The sequence below is a fragment of the Thalassophryne amazonica genome, chromosome 5 (genome assembly GCF_902500255.1).
Source record: "Thalassophryne amazonica chromosome 5, fThaAma1.1, whole genome shotgun sequence".
NCBI lineage: Eukaryota > Metazoa > Chordata > Actinopteri > Batrachoidiformes > Batrachoididae > Thalassophryne > Thalassophryne amazonica.
Window position 1 is genome coordinate 124,891,069 of NC_047107.1, and position 27,606 is coordinate 124,918,674.

Genomic DNA, 27,606 nt, shown 5'->3' on the forward strand with positions numbered 1-27,606 from the left:
CCCTTAATTGGAGTAAGCGGGTACAGAAAATGGATGGATGGATGGAGAGTGTAGGTGATGTGCACGCTGGCCCTGCCTACAGCACCAGTCTGGCACCTCCTCCCTCCTGGATCACTTGACCAACAGACGCCTGGCTCTGGGCTCGGATAAAACACTGCTGCTTGCACTCTATCAGCTGTTCCAGGTCACGCCACATCTTCATCTGCTCCATGCTGTCGCCGTGGCTCTCCCTCACCAGCTTCTGCTTCTCACGCAATGTCTGTGAACCCCACAGAAACAAACAGCATGAACACCAAATCTCAATCAACCACCGGGGGAATTCCAATAACCAGTTTTTTTTTTTTTTTTTTACTATACCATACCTACTTTATTTATAAAGCACTTTAACACAACCACTGCTGACACAAAGTGCTGCACACTCAAACTTGTTGCAGCTCTTTATCGTACTTGCTAAATGGTTGCAGCTCTCTTGCCTAAGCAAGAAACATATTGTCAGCTTTATTATGTAAGAAACGCACGTGAAAGTGTTATTTGTCATTCACACAGAGTTTATATATCATTTTTGTGACTCATCCTGTTTGGAGGTTGGACGCATACATATGTAAATTTATTCCATTCACCCTTCCAACAAATAAAATCACTTTAGTCCTTGATACTTGGTGTATCGTTTGGTTTACATCTGAACATGAATTGAGAAAATCATTCGAGTGGCTGAGGTTTAAGGGTAAATACACTCAACAGAAATATAAACGCAACACTTTTGGTTTTGCTCCCATTTTGTATGAGATAAACTCAGAGATCTAAAACTTTTTCCACATACACAATATCACCATTTCCCTCAAATATTGTTCACAAACCAGTCTAAATCTGTGATAGTGAGCACTTCTCCTTTGCTGAGATAATCCATCCCACCTCACAGGTGTGCCATACCAAGATGCTGATTAGACACCATGATTAGTGCACAGGTGTGCCTTAGACTGCCCACAATAAAAGGCCACTCTGAAAGGTGCAGTTTTGTTTTATTGGGGGGGATACCAGTCAGTATCTGGTGTGACCACCATTTGCCTCATGCAGTGCAACACATCTCCCTCGCATAGTTGATCAGGTTGTCAATTGTGGCCTGTGGAATGTTGGTCCACTCCTCTTCAATGGCTGTGCGAAGTTGCTGGATATTGGCAGGAACTGGTACACGCTGTCGTATACGCCGGTCCAGAGCATCCCAAACATGCTCAATGGGTGACATGTCCGGTGAGTATGCCGGCCATGCAAGAACTGGGACATTTTCAGCTTCCAAGAATTGTGTACAGATCCTTGCAACATGGAGCCGTGCATTATCCTGCTGCAGCATGAGGTGATGTTCTTGGATGTATGGCACAACAATGGGCCTCAGGATCTCGTCATGGTATCTCTGTGCATTCAAAATGCCATCAATAAAATGCACCTGTGTTCTTCGTCCATAACAGACGCCTGCCCATACCATAACCCCACCGCCACCATGGGCCACTCGATCCACAACATTGACATCAGAAAACCGCTCACCCACACGACGCCACACACGCTGTCTGCCATCTGCCCTGGACAGTGTGAACCGGTATTCATCCGTGAAGAGAACACCTCTCCAACGTGCCAAACGCCAGCGAATGTGAGCATTTGCCCACTCAAGTCGGTTACGACGACGAACTGGAGTCAGGTCGAGACCCCGATGAGGACGATGAGCATGCAGATGAGCTTCCCTGAGACGGTTTCTGACAGTTTGTGCAGAAATTCTTTGGTTATGCAAACCGATTGTTCCAGCAGCTGTCCGAGTGGCTGGTCTCAGACGAACTTGGAGGTGAACATGCTGGATGTGGAGGTCCTGGGCTGGTGTGGTTACACGTGGTCTGCGGTTGTGAGGCTGGTTGGATGTACTGCCAAATTCTTTGAAACGCCTTTGGAGACGGCTTATGGTAGAGAAATGAACATTCAATACACGAGCAACAGCTCTGGTTGACATTCCTGCTGTCAGCATGCCAATTGCACACTCCCTCAAATCTTGCGACATCTGTGGCATTGTGCTGTGTGATAAAACTGCACCTTTCAGAGTGGCCTTTTATTGTGGGCAGTCTAAGGCACACCTGTGCACTAATCATGGTGTCTAATCAGCATCTTGATATGGCACACCTGTGAGGTGGGATGGATTATCTCAGCAAAGGAGAAGTGCTCACTATCACAGATTTAGACTGGTTTGTGAACAATATTTGAGGGAAATGGTGATATTGTGTATGTGGAAAAAGTTTTAGATCTTTGAGTTCATCTCATACAAAATGGGAGCAAAACCAAAAGTGTTGCGTTTATATTTTTGTTGAGTGTATATACGAGCTTGCATGCTGTCTTGATGTGAACCGGTAGTGTTCGTGAAGGTTTAGGTGACAAATCAGACCAGAATCCTCTGGATGACTGATAACATACATTAACTATTTCACACAGACTTTCCCAACAAGCATATCATACTTGCTGCTGCAGTTTCATGCAGGGTTTATTTGTAATTCCAAACAAATTCCCAGACTTGTTCCTTTAATTCTTTTAGTAATGTTGTTGTCAATGTTAGGTCATATGTTGCTTGTTTTCTGCATAATGTGTTATTCTTTGTGCAGTTTTAAGTGTAAAACTAGACTGAAGACAGTTTTAACTTAAAGGACATGTCTCACATTTTTAACGTTCCAATTAGTAAGACAACACAGAAGTACTCATGATTGTAAGTCTCTCCACACACATGTGCTATTAATGATTGATCTCTGATGTGTTTTATTCCTCTCTCTCTGAGCGTTAGCAGGTGCATTTCCAGAAAACATCTCACTCGGCAATCTTCCCCATTTTTCAGTGTGTGATACACTTATTAGCACAACAGAAACATCCCAATGACTGACAGACAGAGGGAAACGAACCTGCTTCATCTGAAAATGAAGCTTCTGAGATGCTGTTGAAAGTGATGGCTCAGATTTACATACAAGACACACTTCACCCCGAAATGCTTAACGTTTTCAGAGTATCAGATTTTGGAACCTAAAGGGTGGTGACGTGCTGTTTGTGTGGATGATGGCTGACTGAAGCTGTGGACATGGACGTGGGACATCTGACACTGTTTTTAACAGACTGCCAGGACATGGAGATGGATTTGTTACACTGGAAGAAGTCAGAATACATTATTTCCAGGATTTAATGGACATTATTTAACATGCTACGATCATGAGAGAGGTGAAGCTGCAGGCGGCGTTTGCGCACGCATTTCTTTGATCGTGTGGAGTTTACGTTTGGAATTAAATCTATAACACGGTGAGTCTGGCATGTTCATTAGGGTTATGACAAATCTCAAATTTATTAGCCTGGGATTATAAATGATGAACTTTTAACTAAAACTCAAAAAATGACTTTGGTTTTGCCAGACCTTGAAAAAACCTCCCGCACCTAAGACAGTTTCATATTTCACATTAAAACACCTAGCGGCTCAAACATTCTTTATTATAACATGTCACTTTTACATACAATACACAAGGAATACATGAAAATGAGTACATATAGCATTTGTATTTTTAATAGTGTTTCAGATTTGTGTATTAGTGTTAATAAATTTGCTGTTAAGATATTTATCTGTTTTGCAAGTAGAACAAACCTCCATCAACCTTACAGCTCTCTCAGCTACTATGATGGAGCGAGGCACATCAAGCACTGATAGTTCCTTTTTCCAGTGAGTAGAGAAGCATCTCACATCTTTGAGACACTTAAGTTTGGATATTGCTAACAGCAGGTCTTCATAATCTATCTCTTAATAGTGTTGGTTAGAAAAACAGGCCCGCGACCATGTAGTTGCAATGAAATCACAAGTTACCCTCAGCTGTTCTCGCCAATTTGGAAGTAGGAAAAATGCAGTAAGTGCAAAAATTCCTCGTGAGTTCCACCTGGCACTGTGAAGTGATGGCAGCTTGTGCCATTTGATGCAAGGCCATTTTTCCTTCGTTTTCTAAAACTTGTATGCTTCACAAAGCTCAAAAAGGAATTTAAAATCATCTCTCCAGCCAAGGTTCTCATGCTCTGGTATCACTTCTGTGTCCATGTATGCATTTTGCAAATCATCATACTGTTCCAAAATCTCATCAATAAACTCACAGTTAATGTTAGGTGAATGTGACCGTATAGGGAAAAAGAAGTCCAACACATGTCACAGAACAAGATCAAGAATGTGGTGTTGGCAGCCGATGTATTGAGGTTCATCGAATCCCTTGTCTCAAAATGTTCTCTGAAGCCTGGCTACAACACCATTTTTGCAACCAGTATTGACTGCTGTTGTGTCAGAGATGATCATCTGAATACTGTTATATTTGATCTGTTATCAATTTTATCTATTTTACCTTTATTTTTTTTATTTCTTTTAATTATTGTTTATTAATATATTTTAGCAATATTTATTTGTATATATTTTCTTGTTATTTCTTGATACTTGTTAATTCTTTTCTTGTTACGTTATTTTTAAATAGTATTGTGTAAACTCATGTATTTTTAAAAGTGATGCGGTGCTAGGTGCGGGAGGTTTTTTTCATGATCCAATGAAATAAACTTCAAAAAAGTGATCTATGGGTAAAAGTTCATCAAATGCAACATCAGGAAAATGAAAGTTTTGAAAAAGGTTTTGTAGTCATAACCCTCATGTTCAGCATTTTAAGCCTTTTGTGTTTTGTGGCAATCTTTTTTTTTTGTTGTTTTCTTTGAGTGTGAATTTGGAGCTGGAGTGTGTGAGTGTTTTGCGTGCATGTGTGCGTGTGTGCTGGGAAGCTCGCTGTGTGCAGTGGTGGGCACAGATAACCAAAAAATTAACTTCGATAACAGATAATCAGATAACTGAAAAGTTATCTTTGATAAAGATAAAACAATAAACCACCCAAAAATGTATCGGAAGTTACAGATAACCGATAACAGATAAATTCCAATATTGTCTCTAGTACATTTGAACGAATTTAAGTTTTAATGCCACAATAACTTCTACTAATAATAAAGTAACAACAGACCCACACACTGAGACCACACTTTTGTCTTTGAACATTCTGCCCCTGCTGGAAGCTCTTGTTTACTACAGAGCTCCCAACACAGATGCACTCTGAGAGCAGCGCTAAAACCCTCTATCAATTACAACTCCGGTCAGGCGGAGGTCTTGAAAAATAAAGTCATGCTGACTTATGGTTTTTATTTATAAATAACATTAATACCGATAGAATAACGCCATTAATGTCAATTCTGTCATTTGTACAAAGTTAAAATATAGCATATATCTTTAAATGTTGAATAATGCACAAATTCTGAGGTTTAGTAACAAACACAGACAGATCACAAAGGATTCTGGGTAAAAGTGCCTCTGCTAATTCTGCTCATTCATTATGTAAACCAACACGTTAATGTGACGTCTGTCGTGTGTTGGTGTTTACAGATAAATGTGCTTTTGTAAAATATTCCATTTTTTTATTTGTAAAAACAGACATTTTTACGGAGCCCTGGAAGTGTCACTGCAAAATGTTTTGCATGTGGAGAGAATGTGCACACGTTTTATGATGTTGTACAATGTGCTTTGCACTGTGCGAGATGATTTTTCATGCAGGAATTTTTTGGACCGAGTTTCAGGTTAATCGCGCGTCCTGCATTGTGTAGTGTACATGGAGTAACAAGCTGCGTTTAACATCTCAGGACCACCTCCTGATCGCCGATCGTATGGTCCAATGAAAATCAAACCTGTTTGATATTATTGTGGTCGGCCGTCATGAGGGTATCCTGCTGCTGAAGAGCTACAAGCATCTAACCGCTCGCACTGTGCCTGTGCAAACACCGCAGAGCTGTCTTGTAATGTTATTTTATTTATTTTTTTGCTGTTGTTTGGTTTGGTTTTTAAACTTCATTTGTAAAAAAAAAAGCCATTTGCAAAGCCAAAAAGTTGATTTGGTGCCCAGACGCTTAGTACTTAGGGTGAATACTGCCATGAACACTACTGGCCAGTAGATGGCAGTAGAGGCCTTGAAAACAAAATTCCAGATAATCCCTGTCTGCTACATTTAAAATGTGTGGAACTTAACAAACGCAAATACAACTAGGACTGCAAGCAGTCATATACGGGCCCTCGTTCCGCGCGACTGCCTACCCAGGCCAGTGGGTGCCCTTGTGACCACATGTGGGCATGTGCATGCAGGGGCAACCATTCATCACACAGTTAAAATTTTTAACAAATCACATAGTTATGACATGTTGATTGTTCATCCACTGGGGGCGCTCAGTGTACAAACAGAGGGGCCGGGTGTGTTCAGGGGCCAACCGTCATCATACATATGAAGTTTCAAGTCAATCAGGCAAAGCATGAAGGAGTTATCATGACTTGATGTTCCATGGCAAAGGGTCAAAATGGCGGCACCACTGCGGCCACACCCTTCAACATAGAGAAAAGCTTTCGATAACTTTTGGTCAGTATCATCTCTGGATGCTGTCAAAGAAATTTGAAGTGCATTGGACAAAATCCCTAGGAGGAGTTCATTCAAATATAACGTGGAAATCATTGCAAAATGAGAAGAAAATTCAAAATGGCCGACTTCCTGTTTGGAGTAGAGTCATGGTGCAAGAGACTTTTTTGTATGTCTATGCAAGTCACACATGTGTACCAATTTTCATCTCCGTACTCCAAAAAAATCCCTATGGGGAGGGGTTTTTGAAATTTTCAAGGGGGCGCTATTGAGGCATTTTGCCCCGCCCATGGGCAAGGCCCCTATGAATTGTATGAGGTTGTCATGCTTGACCTGTGTATCAATTTTCATGATGATATAACAAAATTAAAGCCGTCAAAAGGAAGAACTTAATTTCATGGCGAAGGGGCGATATTTGGTACGCCGCCACACAGAAGCTGTTAATCCTAAGTTCACAGCAATCATCGCCTACGTTCAACAACTTGTTCTGCATGGTTTAGAAGTGGAAGTAAGTTCATGGGGTTAACTATGTGACTTCAGTACCTGTTTAAGTATAATGTTCCATGGTGAAGGGTCAAAATGGCGGCGCCATAGCGGTCACACCTTTCGCCATAAAGAAAAGCTTTCAATAACTTTTGGTCAGTATCGTCTCTGGGTGATCTGGAAGAAATTTGAAGTGCACTGGACAAAATCCCTCGGAGGAGTTTGTTCAAATACAACGTGGAAATCACGCCAAAATGACAAGAAAATTCAAAATGGCCGACTTCCTGTTTGGAGTAGACCCACGGTGCAAGAGACTTTTTTGTACGTCTATGCAAGTCACACGTGTACCAATTTTCATCTCCCTACTCCAAAAAACCCCTATGGGGAGGGGTTTTTGAAAGTTTCAAGGGGGCGCTATTGAGGCATTTTGCCCCGCCCATGGGCGACGCCCCTATGAATTGTAAGAGGTTGTCGTGCTCAACCTGTGTATCAATTTTCATGATGATGTGACAAAATTAAAGCCGTCAAAAGGAAGAACGTAATTTCATGGCGAATGGGCAATATTCGGCACGCCGCCACACGGATGCCGTTACTCGTAACTTCACGGCGTTCATCGCCTACATTCACCAACTTGTTCTGCATGTTTTAGAAGTGGAATGAAGTTGATTGGGTTAAGTATGTGACATCAGGAACTCTTAAAGTAAAAATAGGACATTTCCCGGCACCACCGGGGGGCGCTATGGCGGAGGTGGGAACGTAAGATATGTAGACGTTCAGGGCATAGCCCTCATCATGTCCAGCAAGTTTGAAGGATCTACGATGAAGTATGTGGGCGTAACAGCCGTTCGAAGTGAAATGGCGTGCTCCCAAAAGCTCGCCAAAGTTTGATGACCCCTAGCAGCCACGCCTTTTGACTTAATTAGAATCTTTTGATAACCATTGTGTTGTGATGATGTTGACCAAATTTGAAGACGATCGGATGAAATCCCTAGGACGAGTTTGTTCAAATGTAAGTAGTGGAAATGGCCAAAAATGGTAAAAATTTGCTCAAAATCGAAACTTAAAATCAAAATGGCCGATTTCCTGTCGATATTTCACCATGACAGTAAGAGACTTTTTTGTGCGTCCTGGCATGGTAAGTATGTGTACCGAATTTTGTGAGGCTATGACGAAAAAAGCCCAATGTGGAGGGGTTTTTGAATATTTGTAGGGGGCGCTATTTCGCTGTGACCATGTGCGACGCCCCCAAAATATCGAATTTCGGATCCGGCCAGACGACTTTGGAAAGTTTAGTGAGTTTTTGAGCACGGGAACAGGCCGAAATTTTGATTTTAAGAGTGATAATAATAATAATAATAATAAATAAACAGCGCAATTACAATAGGGTCCTCGTAGGACGTTGCCTACTCGGACCCTAATAACAACATCTATAAACCCAGAGAATATATTCACGAGAGTTTTAGGCACTAGAGTTTAATGCTGTTGTCCGTGGAGCCTGAACAGAGTGTCTGAAATGCAATTGTCCTGTCGTGATTGTACTGAGATTACATCATCCTACCCATAATGCACTGCTGGAAACAGCATGTGCTCACAAAACCTTAAAAATGAGCACATTACTTTAAAACTAAAACATATATCTGATATTTTCACTTTATAAAACTTCAGACATGACAGTAATTTTAAATAAGTTGTCCAAAATTGGTTAAAATTTGAACCATAAGTTAAAAATGTATGCCTCTGGATGACTTAGGTGATACTGCCAGCATATCGGTATGGTGTTAAAGAAAATGATTTTTTTTTTTGCCTTTTCACCTTTGTCTACAGAGGATAGAGAAGCTGTTCATAGAAGCAGCTCTCTTCTGTTAGCAGAGGGTATAACTGTCCATCTGTTACAAAACTTTTAACAGGCAGGTGCTGAACTGATTTTAAATTTAAAAATGCTTGTCGCTGTTCAGCTTTGTTTACTTTGTTTATCGGTCTAAAAGTTACCGGACAAAAATTAATCGGAAGATAATTGGTCCGATAATGGTTTTAAAAGTTATCTAAAAAGATAATCCGATAATGAAAACATTATCTTCGATAATTATCTGTTATTGGATTATCGGAAGTGTGCCCACCAGTGGCTGTGTGTATGTGTGTGTGTGTATATGTATGTATGTGTGCTGCTGCTCATTGCCCCTCTCAACTCGCTGTGAAAAGGAATGTCTCCAAGACATTTTTTTCCCCCGGCAGCAGATGTATTTTTTTAGATTTTATTGATAACAACACTAATAATTAATCGTGCACAAAGCTGAACCTTGAGCAGAGATTGTTACTGACAGGCTGCGTTGATGACTCACGGCCATGCAGGTGCACAGAAACCTTCTCAGAGTCGCAGCTTTTACAGTGACTACATCAAAATGACAGTTATCACTTAAAAACGAGTCAACGTAACACAACATCACACTTATGTAAACTTTGGAATTAATCTGTGCCCCTGTTCTTAACGTTAGCAGCTACATTCCATTGAAGCACATGTTGGGACACTTCTAGTAGTGACGTCATTTGTCGGAAACACCCAACTACTCACAAGTATTTCGTTTTCCGATGTCTCCGTAGCTGTTTGCTGCGAATGCCGTACACTTTGAAACCGGTCACGGAAGTGCACAAAGTAATCCCGGTGGATCATCAGATGGTCACTAACAGCGTAAATCTAAATTCTTATTATTGTGGTGCAACAGGTCCTTTACATTTTAAAATTTGTATTTTAAGTATTTCTTTTTTTTTTTTACCAATGCAAATTATGTGGTGGTATTTATTGTTTTTACTGTATTTTACTTTGTGCAGCACTTTATATGCACAACTGAAAGTGATGTATAATTAAATATTATGTTGTTACATCCGCCAACGACGTAATAAAATCACTGGCTTTTATTTATTTATTTGTCTGTCTGTCTGTTAGCAGAATTTCATCAAAACTACTGCACGTATTTTGACAAAAGTTTCAACACAGATAGATATTAGGCCAAGGAAGACTCCATTAAATTTTTTCCTCAGACTCTTCCTGACAGAATAAAGAATGTTATCAACCTGCGGTATCTGCTGGATCGACACATGCACGTTTTACTGACCTTTCCAAGTGACTCCTGTTCTGCAATGTTCCTCATGTAGACTTCCCTGCAAAACAACCAAATGGGATTTCAAAAAGATCACGTACCTGAGGTTTCTAAATAAAGGTGCAGGGTGGTGCACCGTTTGGCACACCTGCCCCAAAGCAAGAACGTTATGGGTTCTGGTGCCCAGTTCCTTTCTGTGTGGTGTTTGCATGTTACCATCTAAACTTGCACACTGGGTTCTTTTCCTTCTACAACCCCTGGCAAAAATTATGGAATCACCGGCCTCGGAGGATGTCATTCAGTTGTTTAATTTTGTAGAAAAAGCAAATCACAGACACGACACAAATCTAAAGTCATTTCAAATGGCAACTTTCTGGCTTTAAGAAACACTATAAGAAATCAAGAAAAAAAAAAACTGGCAGTCAGTAACGGTTACTTTTTTAGACCAAGCAGAGGGAAAAAAAATATGGACTCACTCAATTCTGAGGAATAAATTATGGAATCACCCTGTAAATTTTCATCCCCAAAACTAACACCTGCATCAAATCAGATCCGCTCGTTAGTCTGCATCTAAAAAGCAGTGATCACACCTTGGAGAGCTGCTGCACCAAGTGGACTGACATGAATCATGGCTCCAACACGAGAGATGTCAATTGAAACAAAGGAGAGGATTATCAAACTCTTAAAAGAGGGTAAATCATCACGCAATGTTGCAAAAGATGTTGGTTGTTCACAGTCAGCTGTGTCTAAACTCTGGACCAAATACAAACAAGATGGGAAGGTTGTTAAAGGCAAACATACTGGTAGACCAAGGAAGACATCAAAGTGTCAAGACAGAAAACTTAAAGCAATATGTCTCAAAAATCGAAAATGCACAACAAAACAAATGAGGAACGAATAGGAGGAAACTGGAGTCAACGTCTGTGACCGCCTAAAGGAAATGGGATTTACATACAGAAAAGCTAAACAAAAGCCATCATTAACACCTAAACAGAAAAAACAAGGTTACAATGGGCTAAGGAAAAGCAATCGTGGACTACGGATGACTGGATGAAAGTCATATTCAGTGATGAATCTCAAATCTGCATTGGGCAAGGTGATGATGCTGGAACTTTTGTTTGGTGCTGTTCCAATGAGATTTATAAAGATGACTGCCTGAAGAGAACATGTACATTTCCACAGTCATTGATGATATGGGGCTGCATGTCAGGTAAAGGCACTGGGGAGATGGCTGTCATTACATCATCAATAAATGCACAAGTTTACGTTGATATTTTGTACACTTTTCTTATCCCTTCAATTGAAAGGATGTTTGGGGATGATGAAATCATTTTTCAAGATGATAATACATCTTGCCATAGAGCAAAAACTGTGAAAACATTCCTTGCAAAAAGACACATAGGGTCAATGTCATGGCCTGCAAATAGTCCAGATCTTAATCCAATTGAAATCTTTGGTGGAAGTTGAAGAAAATGGTCCATGACAAGGCTCCAACCTGCAAAGCTGATCTGGCAACAGCAATCAGAGAAAGTTGGAGCCAGACTGATGAAGAGTACTGTTTGTCACTCATTAAGTCCATGCCTCAGAGACTGCAAGCTGTTATAAAAGCCAGAGGTGGTGCAACAAAATACTAGTGATGTGTTGGAGTGTTCTTTTGTTTTTCATGATTCCATAATTTATTCCTCAGAATTGAGTGATTCCATATTTTTTTCCCTCTGCTTGGTCTAAAAAAGTAACCGTTACTGACTGCCACAATTTTTTCCTGATTTCTTATAGTGGTTGTTAAAGCCAGAATGTTGCCATTTGAAATGACTTTAGTTTTGTGTCATGTCTGTGATCTGCTTTTTTCTACAAAATTAAACAACTGAATGAACATCCTCCAAGGCCGGCGATTCCATAATTTTTGCCAGGGGTTGTAGATCTGGAGTTGCACCAGGAAGGGTGTCGCTCAACGCTCAGATCATAAGAACTGGAACTGTGTAATGATCTGTTGTGACGTCTCTGAATGAATTTCAGGACGTGTGATAAAAAACTTAGCTGCAGCTCTTCTGCTTGTGAAAGAACATGCCCGCTGCAGTTTATCCAACTCGGGTAATCAAAAACAGCAAAAACAGGATCGATCGCTCCAGTTACAATGAAGAAATTTTCAAAACTATAGTCAAAATGGTCATTTTATGTTCAGGCTAACCAAAGGCAATATGCAGAAACCTTGAATGACCTTGACATGTCAATATAAAGAAAAGATACTTGGAAAAGTAAGAATTAGAATTTTTCTTTTTTTCTCATTTTATTTATTTTAGTCATGAAGATTAATTCTCTTGGTGATTTTTGTCTTTTGTTACAACGCATCCAATGTTCTATAGTTTGTTTTGTTAAAAAAATATTGGAATGGAACTGGCCAGGGGTCACATGCTAGTTTTGTGACCAAGAGGGAATAGCAATGTATGTCCTGCAATATTCTCAATGTTTCATCACAAAAATAAAAATTTGAACCCCCCCGGAGTCACGTGGGTGCAGCATCCAAAATGGCCACGACTTAGGAGAGCTCCTGCCCTGCACACGCTGTTTTTGATGTTATTATTGTAAAAAACGCACATGTTTAAGTATTGTAACGTGCACTCTGAGTACCTTAATTGCTCAAATAGAATACTCTCGGTCAAGAAAAGGATTAGAAGAAATGGCGACGTCGAAGTACTTCAAAAATCCTCCTTGCCCGTCTACCTGGAGGGGCCTGGCGCACGAAGCTGATGCTTCCCTTTCCACCTATTAATATGTCGGATAGTTTGGAAAACTATTGCGGAAATTTCAAAGATGAACGACACGCTGCAGAATGTTGCAACCGACATTTCCTCGATTAAACAACGACGGCGGAAGCTGAATAATACAGTGACGGCCATGCAGGAGAGGCTGGGTGAGGCCGAGGGAGCGTATCGCACACACTGGAGGAGACGTCGGAGCAGCTGCTGAAGGACAAAGGAGCAAGGACAAACAGACGGAACAACTGTGGAACGGAGTGCAGGCCCTTGAAAAACCAAAGCAGACAAAATAACGTGAGGTTGGTGGGACTAAGGAAACTTTTGGTACTAATGGAACACTGCTTGACTGCGTCCGAAAGATCCTGGCGGAGGACTCGGTGTTGAAACTGGCGGGGAGTTGGAGACAGAGAGGGCGCACAGGCAAGTGGCACCAATGCCGAATATAGATCATCCTCCAGACCGGTGCTGATCCGTTTTTTGAGGCAATCTGCAAGGGATGTAGTGATTAATGCAGCCAAGACAAAGCGAGGATTCGTCTGGGAAAAAATGTCGCCTTTCTGTGTTTCCGGACATGTCCAGAGAGCTGGTGCAGAAGAGGAAAGCATTCACACCAGTGAAGGGCAAATTACACGAGCTTGACATTAGATACACACTGGCTTTCCCCGCAATGCTGCACTTTAATGGAGAGGAAAATGTGAGCTGCAATACTGTAAAAGCTGCGGAGACAGTCATTAATGAGCAGTGATCAGGAGGGACATGTGGACTATGATGAATGGAGTGAGGTGAGATGCGGTTTATATTATACAATACAAGACTGCGTTTTGTACTGAACTGAAGCGACCCCTGTGCAGGCCAATCAGAGGCTTTTCCTGACACACAGCGGTTTCTATGGGAGCGGCGTTAATCCCACAGACCTTGCGTTGTGCTAACCCTTTCTTTTTCTTTTCTCTTTTTCAACAGTGAGGAGCGTTCAGCACTCAGACCCCGGCTGAGTTCTAAACAGCCTAAAACCTTTTGTTTTACTCCTGTGTGCAGGCTGAGTTTTGCACTGTTACACTGGAGTGTTGTTCTACGTGTTCAAAACAGGCAGGTAGGTACAGTGTCATAATGGTTATTATAAGGAACCAAAAATTGGTAACATTTTTTTCTTTTCTTTTGACAAATGGGTGCAGACAGACATTAAAAGCATAGAATATTTATCTTCCCCCTTTTCTCCTTTATTTACTATAGAATTATTATTATTCTTAATTTTATTTCAGAATGAAAAAGAAAACATGACTAGTAGATCAGTTAAGTGTATTTCTTGGAATATAAATGGATGCAGTAGTCCTATTAAAAGGAGGAAGATATTATCATTCTTAAAAACAACCAGGCAGACATTGTGATGATACAGGAAACCCACATGTGAGGTCTGGAGGCAGAGAAGTTTAAAGTGGGATGGGTGGGACATATATTCCACAGTTCATTTTCAACAAGCGTAATGGTGTTCTGATTCTGGTCCACAAGAATGTAAGTTTCATTTGTTAAAACAAATTAAGGATGCAGAGGGAAGGATTATCTGTGTGGAAGCAGTCGTTGAGGGAGTGCCTCTTGTATTATGTAACATATATGCACCTAATAAGGGAGATCCAAACTTTTTCCATAGGGTGAATAAAATATTAGGAGATGCAGAGGGCGAAATTGTCCTAGCTGGGGATTTTAATGAAGTTATGGACCCAGTACTGGATAGGAGTACATTCAGACGCCCCATCATGACCAAGGAGAGAGAAACCCTACACATGTTAAGATGTAGGACTCGTAGATATATGGAGGCTGACAAATCCAAAAGTGAAGACTTTTACTTTCTTCTCCCACTGCCACAAAACTTACTCCAGAATAGATTTTTTTTTCTGATAAGTACTTCCATGGCAGATAACGTGGCTGACTGTGACATAAAGGCAATCTCCCTTACAGACCATGCACCAGTCGAATTGTTCATTAAGGCCAATCCGAAAACTGAAAGGAGAGGCAGATGGAGACTAACATTGGCTTGATGTCGGACTCAACTTTTAAAAAGACAATGGAAGAAGATTTAAAACCTTTTTTGAAATTAACATTGGTAGTACTGAAGAAATAACCACTGTGTGGGAAGCCTCAAAGGCATATATGAGAGGAAAATTTATAGCACAAGCCACTAAAAAGAAAAGAGAGAACATTACCAGGATTAAAGATTTGGAGAAGGAGATAAAAGATAAGGAATTAGACCTGTCAAAACACTTCTCTAATAGGAAATTTCAAGAAATCTCTAAGCTTAAATACTCTTTACATGGTATCTATAATAAGGAAAGCAGAACATGCTCTTAATAGGTTGAAAAAAAATTTTATGAAGGCGGCGGAAAAAATGGGGAAATTATTAGCCAGACAGGTCAAATCAAATCAATTTTATTTATATAGCACCAAATCACAACAAACAGTTGCCCCAAGGCGCCTTATATATTGTAAGGCAAGTCCATAACAATAATTACGGAAAAACCCCAACAGTCAAAACGACCCCTGTGAGCAAGCACTTGGCAACAGTGGGAAGGAAAAAACTCCCTTTTAACAGGAAGAAGAACCCTCCAGCAGAACCATGCTCAGGGAGGGGCAGTCTTCTGCTGGGACTGGTTGGGGCTGAGGGAGAGAACCAGGAAAAAGACATGCTGTGGAGGGGAGCAGAGATCAATCACTAATGATTAAATGCAGAGTGGTGCATACAGAGCAAAAAGAGAAAGAAACACTCAGTGCATCATGGGAACCCCCCAGCAGTCTAAGTCTATAGCAGCATAACTAAGGGATGGTTCAGGGTCACCTGATCCGCCCTAACTATAAGCTTTAGCCAAAAAGTAAAGTTTTAAGCCTAATCTTAAAAGTAGAGAGGGTGTCTGTCTCCCTGATCTGAATTGGGAGCTGGTTCCACAGGAGAGGAGCCTGAAAGCTGAAGGCTCTGCCTCCCATTCTACTCTTACAACCCTAGGAACTACAAGTAAGCCTGCAGTCTGAGAGCGAGTGCTCTATGGGGTGATATGGTACTACGAGGTCCCTAAGATAAGCTGGGACCTGATTATTCAAAACCTTATAGTAAGAAGAAGAATTTAAATTCTTTCTAGAATTAACAGGAAGCCAATGAAGAGAGGCCAATATGGGTGAGATATGCTCTCTCCTTCTAGTCCCTGTTAGTACTCTAGCTGCAGCATTTTGAATTAACTGAAGGCTTGAAAACTTGGGAACTTTTAGGACAACCTGATAATAATGATTACAATAGTCCAGCCTAGAGGAAATAAATGCATGAATTAGTTTTTCAGCATCACTCTGAGACAAGACCTTTCTAATTTTAGAGATATTTATACAGGTGAAAGAAAAATTTTTTGCTAATACCATACCGGTTATAAAACAGGGGGATGCGCAAATTTTTGATGCTAAAGATATAAATAGAATATTCCAAAAGTATTATGAGAAGTTTGAGATATTGTGTTCCAGTTTTTACAAAGGGTGTATCAGAGATATTTGATAGGGGTTGTGTAGCTCCACTTTTAATGAAGGCGGTAATCTCACTAATTCCCAAAACAGGTAAAGACCGCAGCAGATCCTTTCAATTTTAGACCTATCAGTCTGCTCAATCTTGATGGTAAGATCCTTACAAAAATTTTAGCGACACATTTACAATTGGTTTTACCGATCAGTCATTCATCTCAGTCAGGTTGGTTTCATGTAAAATAGAACTTCAACTGATAATGTTAGACTCCTGTTACACTTAATGTGGTTGAGCCAATCTCAAAATACTCCTATAACTGCTATCTCCTTAGATGCCGAGAAAGCCTTTGATAGGGTGGAGTGGCAATTTTTGTTCTCCACCCTATCCTATTTTGGTTTCAACACCAACTTCATTAATGGATAAAAATTCTGTTGTAAAGAACCCAAGGCGGGCAGTGATGACAAATGGAATCATTTCCCCTTTCTTTAATCTGACCCGGGGAACTAGACAGGATGCTCACTGAGCCCATTATTGTTCATCATCTTTTTAGAGATTCTATCAGTGTCTATTAGAGCACACCCTGGAATAAGAGGTGTAAGGGGAGGAGACACTGAACATAAATTATTACTATACGCTGATGACATTTTAGCAGTAATATCTGAACCTTTGACTTCTCTACCACCACCAAATCATGTACTTCATCTATGGTGGAAAAGTTTAATTTTAGGTGGGTGTGACAGGGAATGAAGTATCTTGGTATCGAATCTATGAGGATACAGATGAAATAGTGGCACTAAACTTTACCCTTTACTCAAAAGATAAAAGCAAATCTTGATAAGTGGGAAAAACTAAAACTACCATTGTGGGGAAAAATTAATATTATAAAATGATAACCTGCCCCACAGTTCAGCTATGTGGCAATGATGTTACCAATTAAGATACCATCTAACATATTAGGAAACTGCAGAAATTTGATCTGGTGGGAAAAGAAAATTTTGGGAAATTCTTGCAAATGAGGGTGTTGCATTACCTCAAAGCCATATAATATTACTGATAAAGTGATAACTGATTATATGAAACTTCCACTTGGTAAACGAAAAGCGTCACAATTTTATAAAAGTGCTAATTCTTCCCTCAGTACTGACTCTGATCAGTTAAAGATGATTTGGCAGAGGGACCTTGGTGGAGAGATTAACGGTGATAGATGGGCAATAATTGTGGCTGATGTGGTAAATATGTGAGAGAGGCGAGGGGTAAACTCACACAATATAATGTATTACATAGATACTATTACACACCATCCAGACTGTATAGGATGAAACTTTTGGGTGATGATTTGTGTTGGAAATGCAAGGGGGAAACTGGTGCCTTCCTCCACTGTATGTGGGAATGTGTCTTGATTAGACCCTTCTAGACTCAGGTTCTAAATATTTTAAGTGACTGGCTTGGAGCAGAGATTCCCTCAAGTCCAGAGCTCTGCTTGCTGGGGGATAGGTCCCACTTACCCATATAACCAAAGGTAACTTTCTGTAATTTCGGTGGGTACAACAGCTTGTCGAGCCATCTTAAGACATTGGAAGGCATCAGAAACTCCACAAGTGAAAGAATGGGTGTGTGCAATGACTACAACTGCATCCTTATGAATGTATGCTTAGTAGATTGAGTGATGACAGGGAGGGGGTGACCCTTTGGGACAGGTTTTGGAATTACATAAAGGTAAATAATGACTCCCACTAGGATTTTGGTTTGGTGTGTTTCCCCCAAGTGGGATTCTGTAATACGGTATACCTCAGCAACATGTCTAGATGATGTACATAGAGGTATTTTAGGTATGGGGGGTTGTGCAGTGGATATCAGTGGATATCATCATGCACTCTGGTTTGTACTTTTTGTACTTATTGCCTATTTTTGGGTCAAATGTGTGAGTCTCTTACTGGAGACAATTTTTAAGCATATACTACTCATTCCTGTATGACAAACTTGTTTAATTTGCCATGTACCAAGCCTAAGAAAAGTTCAATAAAAACTTGAATTATAAAAAAAACAAAACAGGATTGATCCTGAAGCAGACCTGGACTAGAACCCCTACCTGATAGTCTTCTTCCCTTGAGGATCAGAGGACATGTACGCATTCGTCTCTTCGAGTGCCCTGCTGCGCTGAATGGTCTGTGGAAGGCAGAGATGAAGATTATGGGTTTTTGTCACAAACCACCTGCAAATGGTATTTTATTCACTTTTTGGACGGGGCAAGGATTTTACCAGTGACTAAAGCCTAGTCAGTCCAGCAGATGTCTGCCAACTACAAATTAGGGTGCTTGATTCTGGGCTGAGGCTAAAATATAAAATCATCTGGAACAGGCCTGTGATTTTTACCCCACACTGAAAAGTGAGCAGATTACTAACCAAAATTTGTGAAATAATATGTAATCAACCCTGAACAAACAGTGACTCCTCTCATGCTCTTTAAGGAGTTGCTTTTTTTTTGTTTGGTTGTAAAAGCATTTTCATGCAGAGGGTGCAAGGTGTCAGAGTTTAAAACAAAGCAAAGAGAATTTTGTGGAAATACAGATAAAAAAAAAGGCATCAAATATTGAATTTTATTTTCATTAACATAAATACAGAAAATGCAATAACCAAGCTGACTGTGTTAACTAAAAAGATCTATAATTAAAGAACTATAATAAGAGAAACTGGATCATTTGGTGCAGAAATGCAAATCTTACCAATACAGCTGTCTAATTTCTAGTCAAATATCAAATCACTTAATATGAGAAACAATTGATTAATAAGTCCGTTTCAGTGAGGTATAAGCACTTGTTTTTAAATAAACATCTTAAATATCTTAAGTTAAAGAGCCTTGGAAACATATTTTTGGAGTCTGAGATGAAGGTTTTTTTTGTCTCACTGCAAATTTTTTTAATTCGCTCTGTTATTTCTAAAAGTTTAAACATGAAAATAAAGCTCAAAATGAATTTTCAATGATTTTCAAGATTATTCAAAACAAATCCTTATAGCTTACTGACATTTTACTTGTCAGGTGATTGTGTCTTAGTGGAGATTAGATATTTTAACTATAATTTAAGGGCAAGGGACCAAACTATAAATTGATTTTTGGCTGTCAGCTCATCTTATTTTTGCCAACAGTTAAATTCTCAAATTAATAAACAGTCAAGACCTTGTTACACATTCAAGCAGCTTTTGTCGCCATCTAGCGGGCAACGTGAGCATTTCAGGGTTTCTGGTACATTTGCTACTTGTGAAACCCAAAATGCAGTAAAAAAAAAAAAAAGTATTTATACATGTCAGAATGCATGATTTTTTTTTTTTTTGAACACAGAGTTTTGACCCCCAGTATTAATGTTTAAACATTTTTGAGAGTTTTACGGTTCTTGAGTTTGAAGATAAAAAAGTTTGCTGGAAGGATGGAATTTCTGCTGATAGGCACAACTTACAGCTGTGAGCAAATGTCTTGGTAAGATTTGTGTTTTCGCAGTGTCTTCCTCACAATCCTCATGAGCGAGTGGACACTCACAACACAACTATGAAGACTGAGTAAGAACTGGACGAAATAAACTGGAATTACTAATAAAAAGGCAGAAAGATTATGAAGACTTAAATGGAAATAAAGTGTCTCATATTACAACAGAAAAAAAAAATCAAACAATGGCTGAAATGATTTTTGTCCTACATTGTGTAGTCAACCTTACCTCTGACATAGAGGTGAGATAATGGTATTGGTTTTCCTCTTGTGCCGTCTCCTCTGTTAATGTTTTCACCTCCTGTTAATTAAAAAAAAGCATAAAACAGTGTACAAGAACACTCTGGACATCCATCCGCTGACTTTTCTGCCTGTGTTTTATCCACCTGTTCCAGTTTAGATCTGTTGCTCTCCAGGCCAGCGGCAGAACTTTCATACTGGGCTTTCTTTTCCTCGTATTCCTGGCTTATCTCCTGTTAGGACGTGGCGGCATGTGTAACACACAGGAAGAGAGAGGAAAAGCATTTACTGAGAAATATGAGCAATCAAGCAAAAACCAATAGTGTGTCACAATCATGCTCTCAGCACGCGTAAGCGCGTTAACTTACTGCAGGACTTTACAAAGTCTTTTATATCTTCTGATGCTCTTTTTTAGAGGGCAAGATGGAAGAGTGATTCTGGGAACATGTGGAAGAAAATCTCTCCTACTTTAGCTCGGTGATAGTTTTTCCCATCATACACTTTATTTGTGGACTATGTCAATTATTCTTAATGTACACACAGTAACACAATAGTCTTGGCAGGCCCATTGTAATAAATCCACCTTTTATTGCTAAATTCAGTACACAAACACAACATAGTCCTCACCAACTAATGCTCCACCGAGGCTGAGCAGTTGTGGAATTAACATTATTGCATTTTCTAGATATATTCTTTTAACTTCAGCCCTGTTCAAGTGGATTCTTGATCCCAATTCCAATGCGAATCTGAATACAAGTGTGACTTCGTCCTTCGTTTATTGACTGTCTGCACAGGATGAAACAGGACAAAATAGGATAGAACCAAACAGGACAGGACAGGCTTTACTGTTCCAAAGGAAAATTCGCCTTGGACGACAGTGTCTGCCATATGTATGTACGTGCATACATATAAGGACAGTCTTCATCAAGCTCAGTGTATCAGATTTTGAGAAGTTTTGAGAACTTCATCAAAAGGGGAGGAGGGCAAATGTAAAAGAAATAACCAACAGAATCCAAGATCAGCTCAGTGGTATCTTAATGGTATCTTCCTCTTGGTTTATCAGTCTGTGAGGTTTTATGAAGAACATGGGGGGTAGGGTGTTGGACTTGGACGTATATCAGGGTTGTGGTGAAAACTAAACTAGGGACTGTACAATTTCACTGACAGTTCTGGCATCAATACAACGCAGTCTGTGTTACTGGGACTCTGCTCGTCCCTTCCTGGTTGATTTTTCAGCCATTATTCATTGTGATAAATGGACTATATATGCATATGGTTCCTGAGCTGCAACAATTCTCTCACTGCATGTTTCACAGTTCTTTGCTGTTTTACTTTTATTTTATTTACTTTGTGAATACGACTAAAGCAGATGGTCACCCCACTGAGTCTGCTCTGCTCGAGGATCCTTCCTATAATTATATCATCATCATAAAAAAAATAAAAATAAAAAAAACACCTGAGAGAGTTTTTCCTGGTCACTGTTGCCAATGTGTTGCTAATGGCATGGGTAAGGTTTAAACATTACTCATATAAGTGCCTTGAGGGGGGGACTTGTGCTGTCATTTAAATCTGCAAAAAACAGTCCAATACCAATGATCACAAAACCACCTAATGAACTACTTGAATTTTAAGTATTTACATTCCCAGAAGAAAAGGCTATTTTTGTTCTTGAGTATCAAGCAGAAGATGTCGACTAGTTGGGAGTCAAACCCCTGACACTGCATAGGGCAGCGTTCGCGGTATGTTTATGCAGCCTGGACCTCCAGGACACCAGGGCTCTTTGTAGTTGACATTTTATAACGCGGGTGACGCTCACCTGACTGCGCTGTCTCAGTGACCTCAGCTGTTTTATAGCAGGAGCCAGAGCCGACTTCTTCTCTGCTATCATGGCGTTTAATTTCTTCACCTATGAAACACAGACAGCACAGCACACAATCAAACAGATGCAAAAATGAACACCTTAATCAAACTAATAAACCCTTGAAAAGAAAATAATAATCCAAGCTCTCCCTTAATGCAAATTGTGTTGAAAGATAAAATGCTATTTTGTGATATTCGTACAAATGTGCCATTTCAGAGTTTCAGCAAAATTAAATTCACCTTTTTGCTCACAGGATGAGAACATCCACTACAAACATGACACTTTTACATCAATAAGACATTACAATTTTTAGCATTAAGGGATGTTTCCAAGTTTCTCAGGTCTGCTTTCAGTCAGGAATGTTTGGCTCCTTTATTTGGAGAATTCCACAATGTGCCATGTGTAGAAGCTACCAAACTGTTGAAATAAATAAACCTAACTAACTCGACTGTTGCCAAATCTGATGCAAATGCTTCTCTGTGGGCATCGGCACAAACAGGCGACAGGTGTACTGACTGGCAACTGAAGAGATAACGCAATGTTTTTGTGTTGGAACTTTCAGGATTCAGTGAGTTTTCCTTGATTATTTCTCAAATAGTGTGCTGCAAAACTGTCACAGACTGGCGATACTCTAGGAGGTCAGCCTGCTTTATACATCAAAAATGAACTTTTAACATTTGTTCAATGTCATGTGAAGACATGTATTAAGAAGAATATTGTGGAAGTGGCCGGGAGATGTTTTTGTGAAGACGTCATCCTGCAAGCTCATGATTTGCTCAACAAGCATTATGGTGACAAGCTGTCGGTCACGTTAACGCAGCATTGTAATGCTCAAGGTAAGATGAAAGCTAAAGTGACTGTTGATGACTCTGTAAGTACGATGTTTGAACTTCATCACAACAAAATTCTCACCAATGATAATTCTAGTCGTTCATGTGCTGTTATTGTTGTAAAGGACCGGTACAGGCTTCTCCTAGTATGTGTATATATGCCTTGTGATGACAGCCGTCTTGGACAAAATCTTATTGATTATAATTCTATTTTGAATGACACTGACACTATTTGCAAGAACAATGAAAAGAACTTTATTAATCTCGAAGGAAATTGTTTTGCCAGAGTACCAAAACAGTAAACCGTAACATTATTATTTACACTTGTATGGCCATACAATTTTGCTGACTACATGCCAATTTTGCTGATATTGAAAATGCTGATTCTATCATTAGGAATGAGGTGTTTCATAAGTATTGTACTCCATTTTATGGTGGCCAAATTCTTCCTTTGTACTCCAATGAAACTGAAAGCTTATTGTGCTTGGAGAAAGGCTACACGTAAAGTCTGGTGTGTGCCATATACCACACAGTGGAATATTTTGCCATATCTTGCAACTTGTATGAGTACTGAGCTTTATTTTGCTAAAGCCCCCGTCACACATAGCAAGAATGTGCAGGAACCAGCCCGACACAGCAAATATTGCCAAAATCGGATGCAGTCGGGAGGAAAAGAGGTGTGGTCAGCAGTGTCAGAACGCAGCCAGATTACCTCGTCCACACCTGCACGACCGCATCCAAACCGTATGTAGACAACAGGTAGATGACCATAAAAGGCGCTGAAGACTGCCCGATGTCCAACAATCTGGCAAACACGGGACCAGCGTGGGAGGGAGTGCTGTGTTCCTCCCTTTGCACAGCCCCTGCCGGTACTGAACACTGGAGTACAACCAACGTATGGCCCAGACTCACACCATATGTGTCAAAGCCGGCATGGTACGGTTGGTCATTCAGTCATGCAATTACATGTACGCTCATCCTTCCACTTCACAGTGCTACTGACCTCATGTGCATGTGTGCGTAGAGTAGGTGTTGCACTGATGACATCATCGCTGGGTGTGTGTATGTGTGTGTGTTCATAATGGCTGAATGAGCAGCTGTGGGGCGCACGTGCGTGCTGTTGCCAGCTACTGGACACTGCTGGCAGTGGGCCATGCTGTCCCATACGTCGGACGCAGCCTTTCCAAAGAACTTTAATTTCTTGTTTTGTGTTTTTGCTCACTTCAGCAGCACAACGCAACTCTGGACACCGCGATGGTTGGATTATAACATGGAATTATTTTTGAGTGGTTGATTACAGCACACAGCAGCCAGGTGAAAGGATTTTAACCACAGGCTGCAGTCATGGCTCCACGTCCACATCTGCGCTGTGAAACACTCCCGGGCCATTGTTGGAAGTGAGATTCATGTTATTAATGCTGTCATGGCCTGGCACAACAGTTCCATCATATCTCCTCTAGAGTTAGATGGTGATCATATATTACAGCAGTGAGATCCGTTCAGCCTGATGCGTGCAATGATGCCTTACTGTGCATGAGACCACGGAGACCACCGTGCAGCTGCCCGTGTTATATACAGTTATGATGGAGACAATAGCTCACATCATTTACGTCGCCCATGGGAAGGAATGGACAAAATCTGACCTGTAAGGTTATTGTGGATATATGGCCAGTGGGGCACTCGAGCGGACATTATTATACGTGGCACGTACAGGTCATACTGGCAGACTTTGCTGTGCCAGACCGTATGCGCTCAAATCATTTGGATCTGTTTTGCCACCATCAGAATATGTAAACTGCAGTCCAATGGTAGTGTGTTGTGAAATTGTTGAACTTGTAGAAATGGCTTCATGTTTTGGGTCCTCAGCCTTTGAGATTAAGAGACGCCTGGGAAGCATTTATGGAGTCATAAGATTTCTGGCTGATTGCAGGAGAACAACGGTCCAAGTCTTTAGGGTCATAATGCTTCTTGTCTTACTCTATGATTGGGAGACTTAGACGCTAACCAGTGACCAAAAGCAACGACTGGAAGTCTTTGGAACTAAGTCTCTAGAAGATATTCAGGTACCATTGAAATGACTTTGTATCAAACAAGCAGTTACTTAGGGACACTCAGATGATTATCATGTGCTTGTGAGGGAGTGTCAGCTACATTTTGGAAGATCCACCATGAAGGTGCCTCAGTTTTGTGGGCCCTCAGCGGCTGGAGAAGGCCAAGGGGATGCCCACATTTTACCTGGCTGCAACAGATAGATGGTTCCTTGCAGGGGTTGGGGATGGACCAGTTGTCTCTCTTGTGGTTGCCATTCAAGACCCAGATCAGCTCCATAGTGTGGTGTATGCGGTGATGCCAGCACCCACATGCTCCTAGACCTGGGCTGACCTGAACGTAACAATGTTTATATAAAATACTTCACATAGAGTATTTTTAAGGGAGGTGATGGTCTAGTGGTTAAAGCGTTGGGCTTGAGACCAGAGGATCCTCGGTTCAAATCCCAGCCTGACCTGAAATCATTAAGGGCCCTTGGGCAACATCCTCAATCCCTTAGTTGCTCCCAGTGTGTAGCGAGTACCTTGTATGGCAGCACCCTCACATCGCGGTGAATGTAAGGCATCATTGTAAAGTGCTGTGAGCGTCTGATGCAGACGGAAAAGCACTAGGGTGGACTGATCAAAGGTTTTTCAGACATGACACTGACAGAAAAAAAAAAAAACAGGATAAACACGTGACGACGCGGACATCTGTATTTTTGTTTTTACGAGTATATTCTGTCTTGAATATGCAGGGTTTTTTGAATCATCCCCGCCCTACACAGGAAATTACGAAGACTGCAAAAATTATTTCCACCGTGCCCGCAATTATTTCCACCGCATGGCGAAAAGCCCTGGTGGACATAATTTTGGGAGCAGCAGTGACAATATTTTTGGGCACAGTGGAAATAATTTTCGCCACATGGTGAAAATAATTCCGGGCACGGCTATGCCATGTTTTTGAGCTGCTATTAGCATCTGAGAATGCCTCCGGCAGTAGGTGATTTTCTGTTCCAATTCAAACGACTTCATGGCACCTAAAATGGCATTTAAAGATGAAAAATTAGCACCAACAGTCAATGCCGAAGATGCCGCCATGTTGATACTCTCTATGATGACATCATTTGAACTAGCCAATCAGCGAGGAGATCCGGTCAAATATGGCTAGGTGTGTGTTTGCCAGATCTGGCAAAATATACACTTCGTATTTAAAATAGCAAATCCTCAGTACCCCCACCTTCTGAACACAGTTTATTTAAACTTGAACTCACAGCAAATATAAAAGTTTATTCAGCTTATGTACTTAGTGAAACATTGTAGAAATTGTGGGAAATTCGTTGTTTTACAAAAAAACGTATTATAGCTAACGTCGCTTCAGTGTTGTCAAGTTAAACTCAGTCGCAAGGAACACTGACAGCATGCGTTTCACAGCAAAAGTATTTTCTGGATATGGCATTAACAGTTTCATAGTGAAATGGTGCGAGCGACATGAAGCATCTGATGTTGTTTAACTTTGCTACCAGTAACATCAGCGAGCCACACTTGATATTATTTGCAAACAAACACGAAAAGAACACATTTAAGTGACTGCTGTTCTCAAAAGTCATTCTCCTACAGTCTGTTTCTGACTTTACCGTGACACTGAAGTTGCAGCTCTTGGTCAGAGTTAGTTTAGCCATTGAGGATGCCATCTTGGAAGTATTAATGTTACAATGTTAATGAAAATAAAGGCTTCAAAATAAAGGCTTTGAAAATGAATCCCAAAAAATTTAATAAAGGATCATGCACATCATTGTGCCATATGCAAGTCATATCCGAAAGCTGAGGTCAATCTGACAGTCAGAGATAGACAGCCACATAGCCACACACAGATGTTCTTGCTTTGTAGATGATGTTTTATTGTTTTCATATATCAAAATACATAACAAATAAATCAAAAAATGATTAACCTAAAAATCAAAGCAAACCTCTGTAAGATAATCTAAACTGACTAAATGTACAAGCATACAATATAGGCTAGCTAAGCATTCAGTTTAATATAACACCATTACATCATCACTTTTATAGCCAATTGGATTACACTATTAAGAGTATGAATAGAACGTTTCCAAACCACTGAATATGTTTTGAGTTAAGCTATTAAGAACTGCAAATGACACTGAACCGTGACTCAAAATCCAAGTGGCCATGCATGAAACCTAACAGGTGAGGGAAACCACCAAGACACCCGTAAAAATTCTTAAGGAGTTACAAGCTTCAGTGGCTGTGATTGGAGTGTGTGCGTACAACAACCTCTACAAGCTGAGCTACAGTTTCCCATCAGAGCGGAAGAATCAGGCCATTAAATTTGTTTTAAAATGTATTATTTGCTGCAAGTAATGCACCCGATCAATAGAAGACCTCTGCATAACCATAGGTAGTTACATGCTGTGGTATGTGAGGTTAACCTCCCGCCTGCCAATGTACTCTTACGGGAGTATCACTGTCGGATATTTGAAAGGCCTCCCGTTCATCATCTGCTCACGTCTTAATAAAGCCCCAAGAAACACAGGGTTGAACTTTTCAAATGCACACTTGATCCATCTGACACCAGAACCACTAACACGGGCTGTCAGCAGCAGATTAAGTTCCTGCAGAAGGAAAAAAACCTGAAACATCCATGAAGACATTTGCTGGAAATTACACCGGCCAGTCAAACGTAGTAGTGTCCGCCAAGAATTATGTGTCAAGATACTCAGTGGCTAAAGACACAAACAAATAAATATCTGCAGTATACCACCAGGATTCTTATGAAAAACAACAATTTGTCTTAAATAAAATAATTAAACTGAAAGGTTGGGAATCAACTGAAATCTATTAATAATACATCAGAT

At 40.4% G+C, this 27,606-nt stretch overlaps 2 protein-coding genes across 2 annotated transcripts in view; both read right to left on the reverse strand.

Annotated features, from left to right (window-relative positions):
• On the reverse strand, positions 1–26,424 carry LOC117510009 (intraflagellar transport protein 81 homolog). The gene is made up of 8 exons (XM_034169616.1): positions 26,368–26,424; positions 24,939–25,085; positions 21,829–21,918; positions 20,159–20,245; positions 20,002–20,073; positions 18,384–18,460; positions 10,064–10,109; positions 1–259 (listed from the first exon to the last, which is right to left on the reverse strand). Exons 1-8 carry the CDS (start codon positions 26,422–26,424, stop codon positions 77–79), a joined length of 759 nt encoding a protein of 252 aa, XP_034025507.1. The 3' UTR covers positions 1–76.
• Positions 37–27,606, reverse strand: part of LOC117511271 (intraflagellar transport protein 81 homolog) — an 89,079-nt gene continuing 61,509 nt past the window's right edge. The window contains exon 19 of the mRNA XM_034171279.1: positions 37–99. The gene's annotated coding sequence lies outside the window, so the exon portion shown is untranslated. The remainder of the gene's footprint in view (positions 100–27,606) is intronic.

Coding starts and splice junctions, on each gene's coding strand:
- LOC117510009 (XM_034169616.1), bottom strand. CDS start 26,424: ATGGCATCCTCAATGGCTAAACTAACTCTGACCAAGAGCTGCAACTTC. Junction 20,074..20,158: donor ACAGATCTAAACTGGAACAG/GTGGATAAAACA, acceptor TTTAATTAACAG/GAGGTGAAAACATTAACAGA. Junction 10,110..18,383: donor CAAGGGAAGAAGACTATCAG/GTAGGGGTTCTA, acceptor GTTGTTTTGCAG/GGAAGTCTACATGAGGAACA.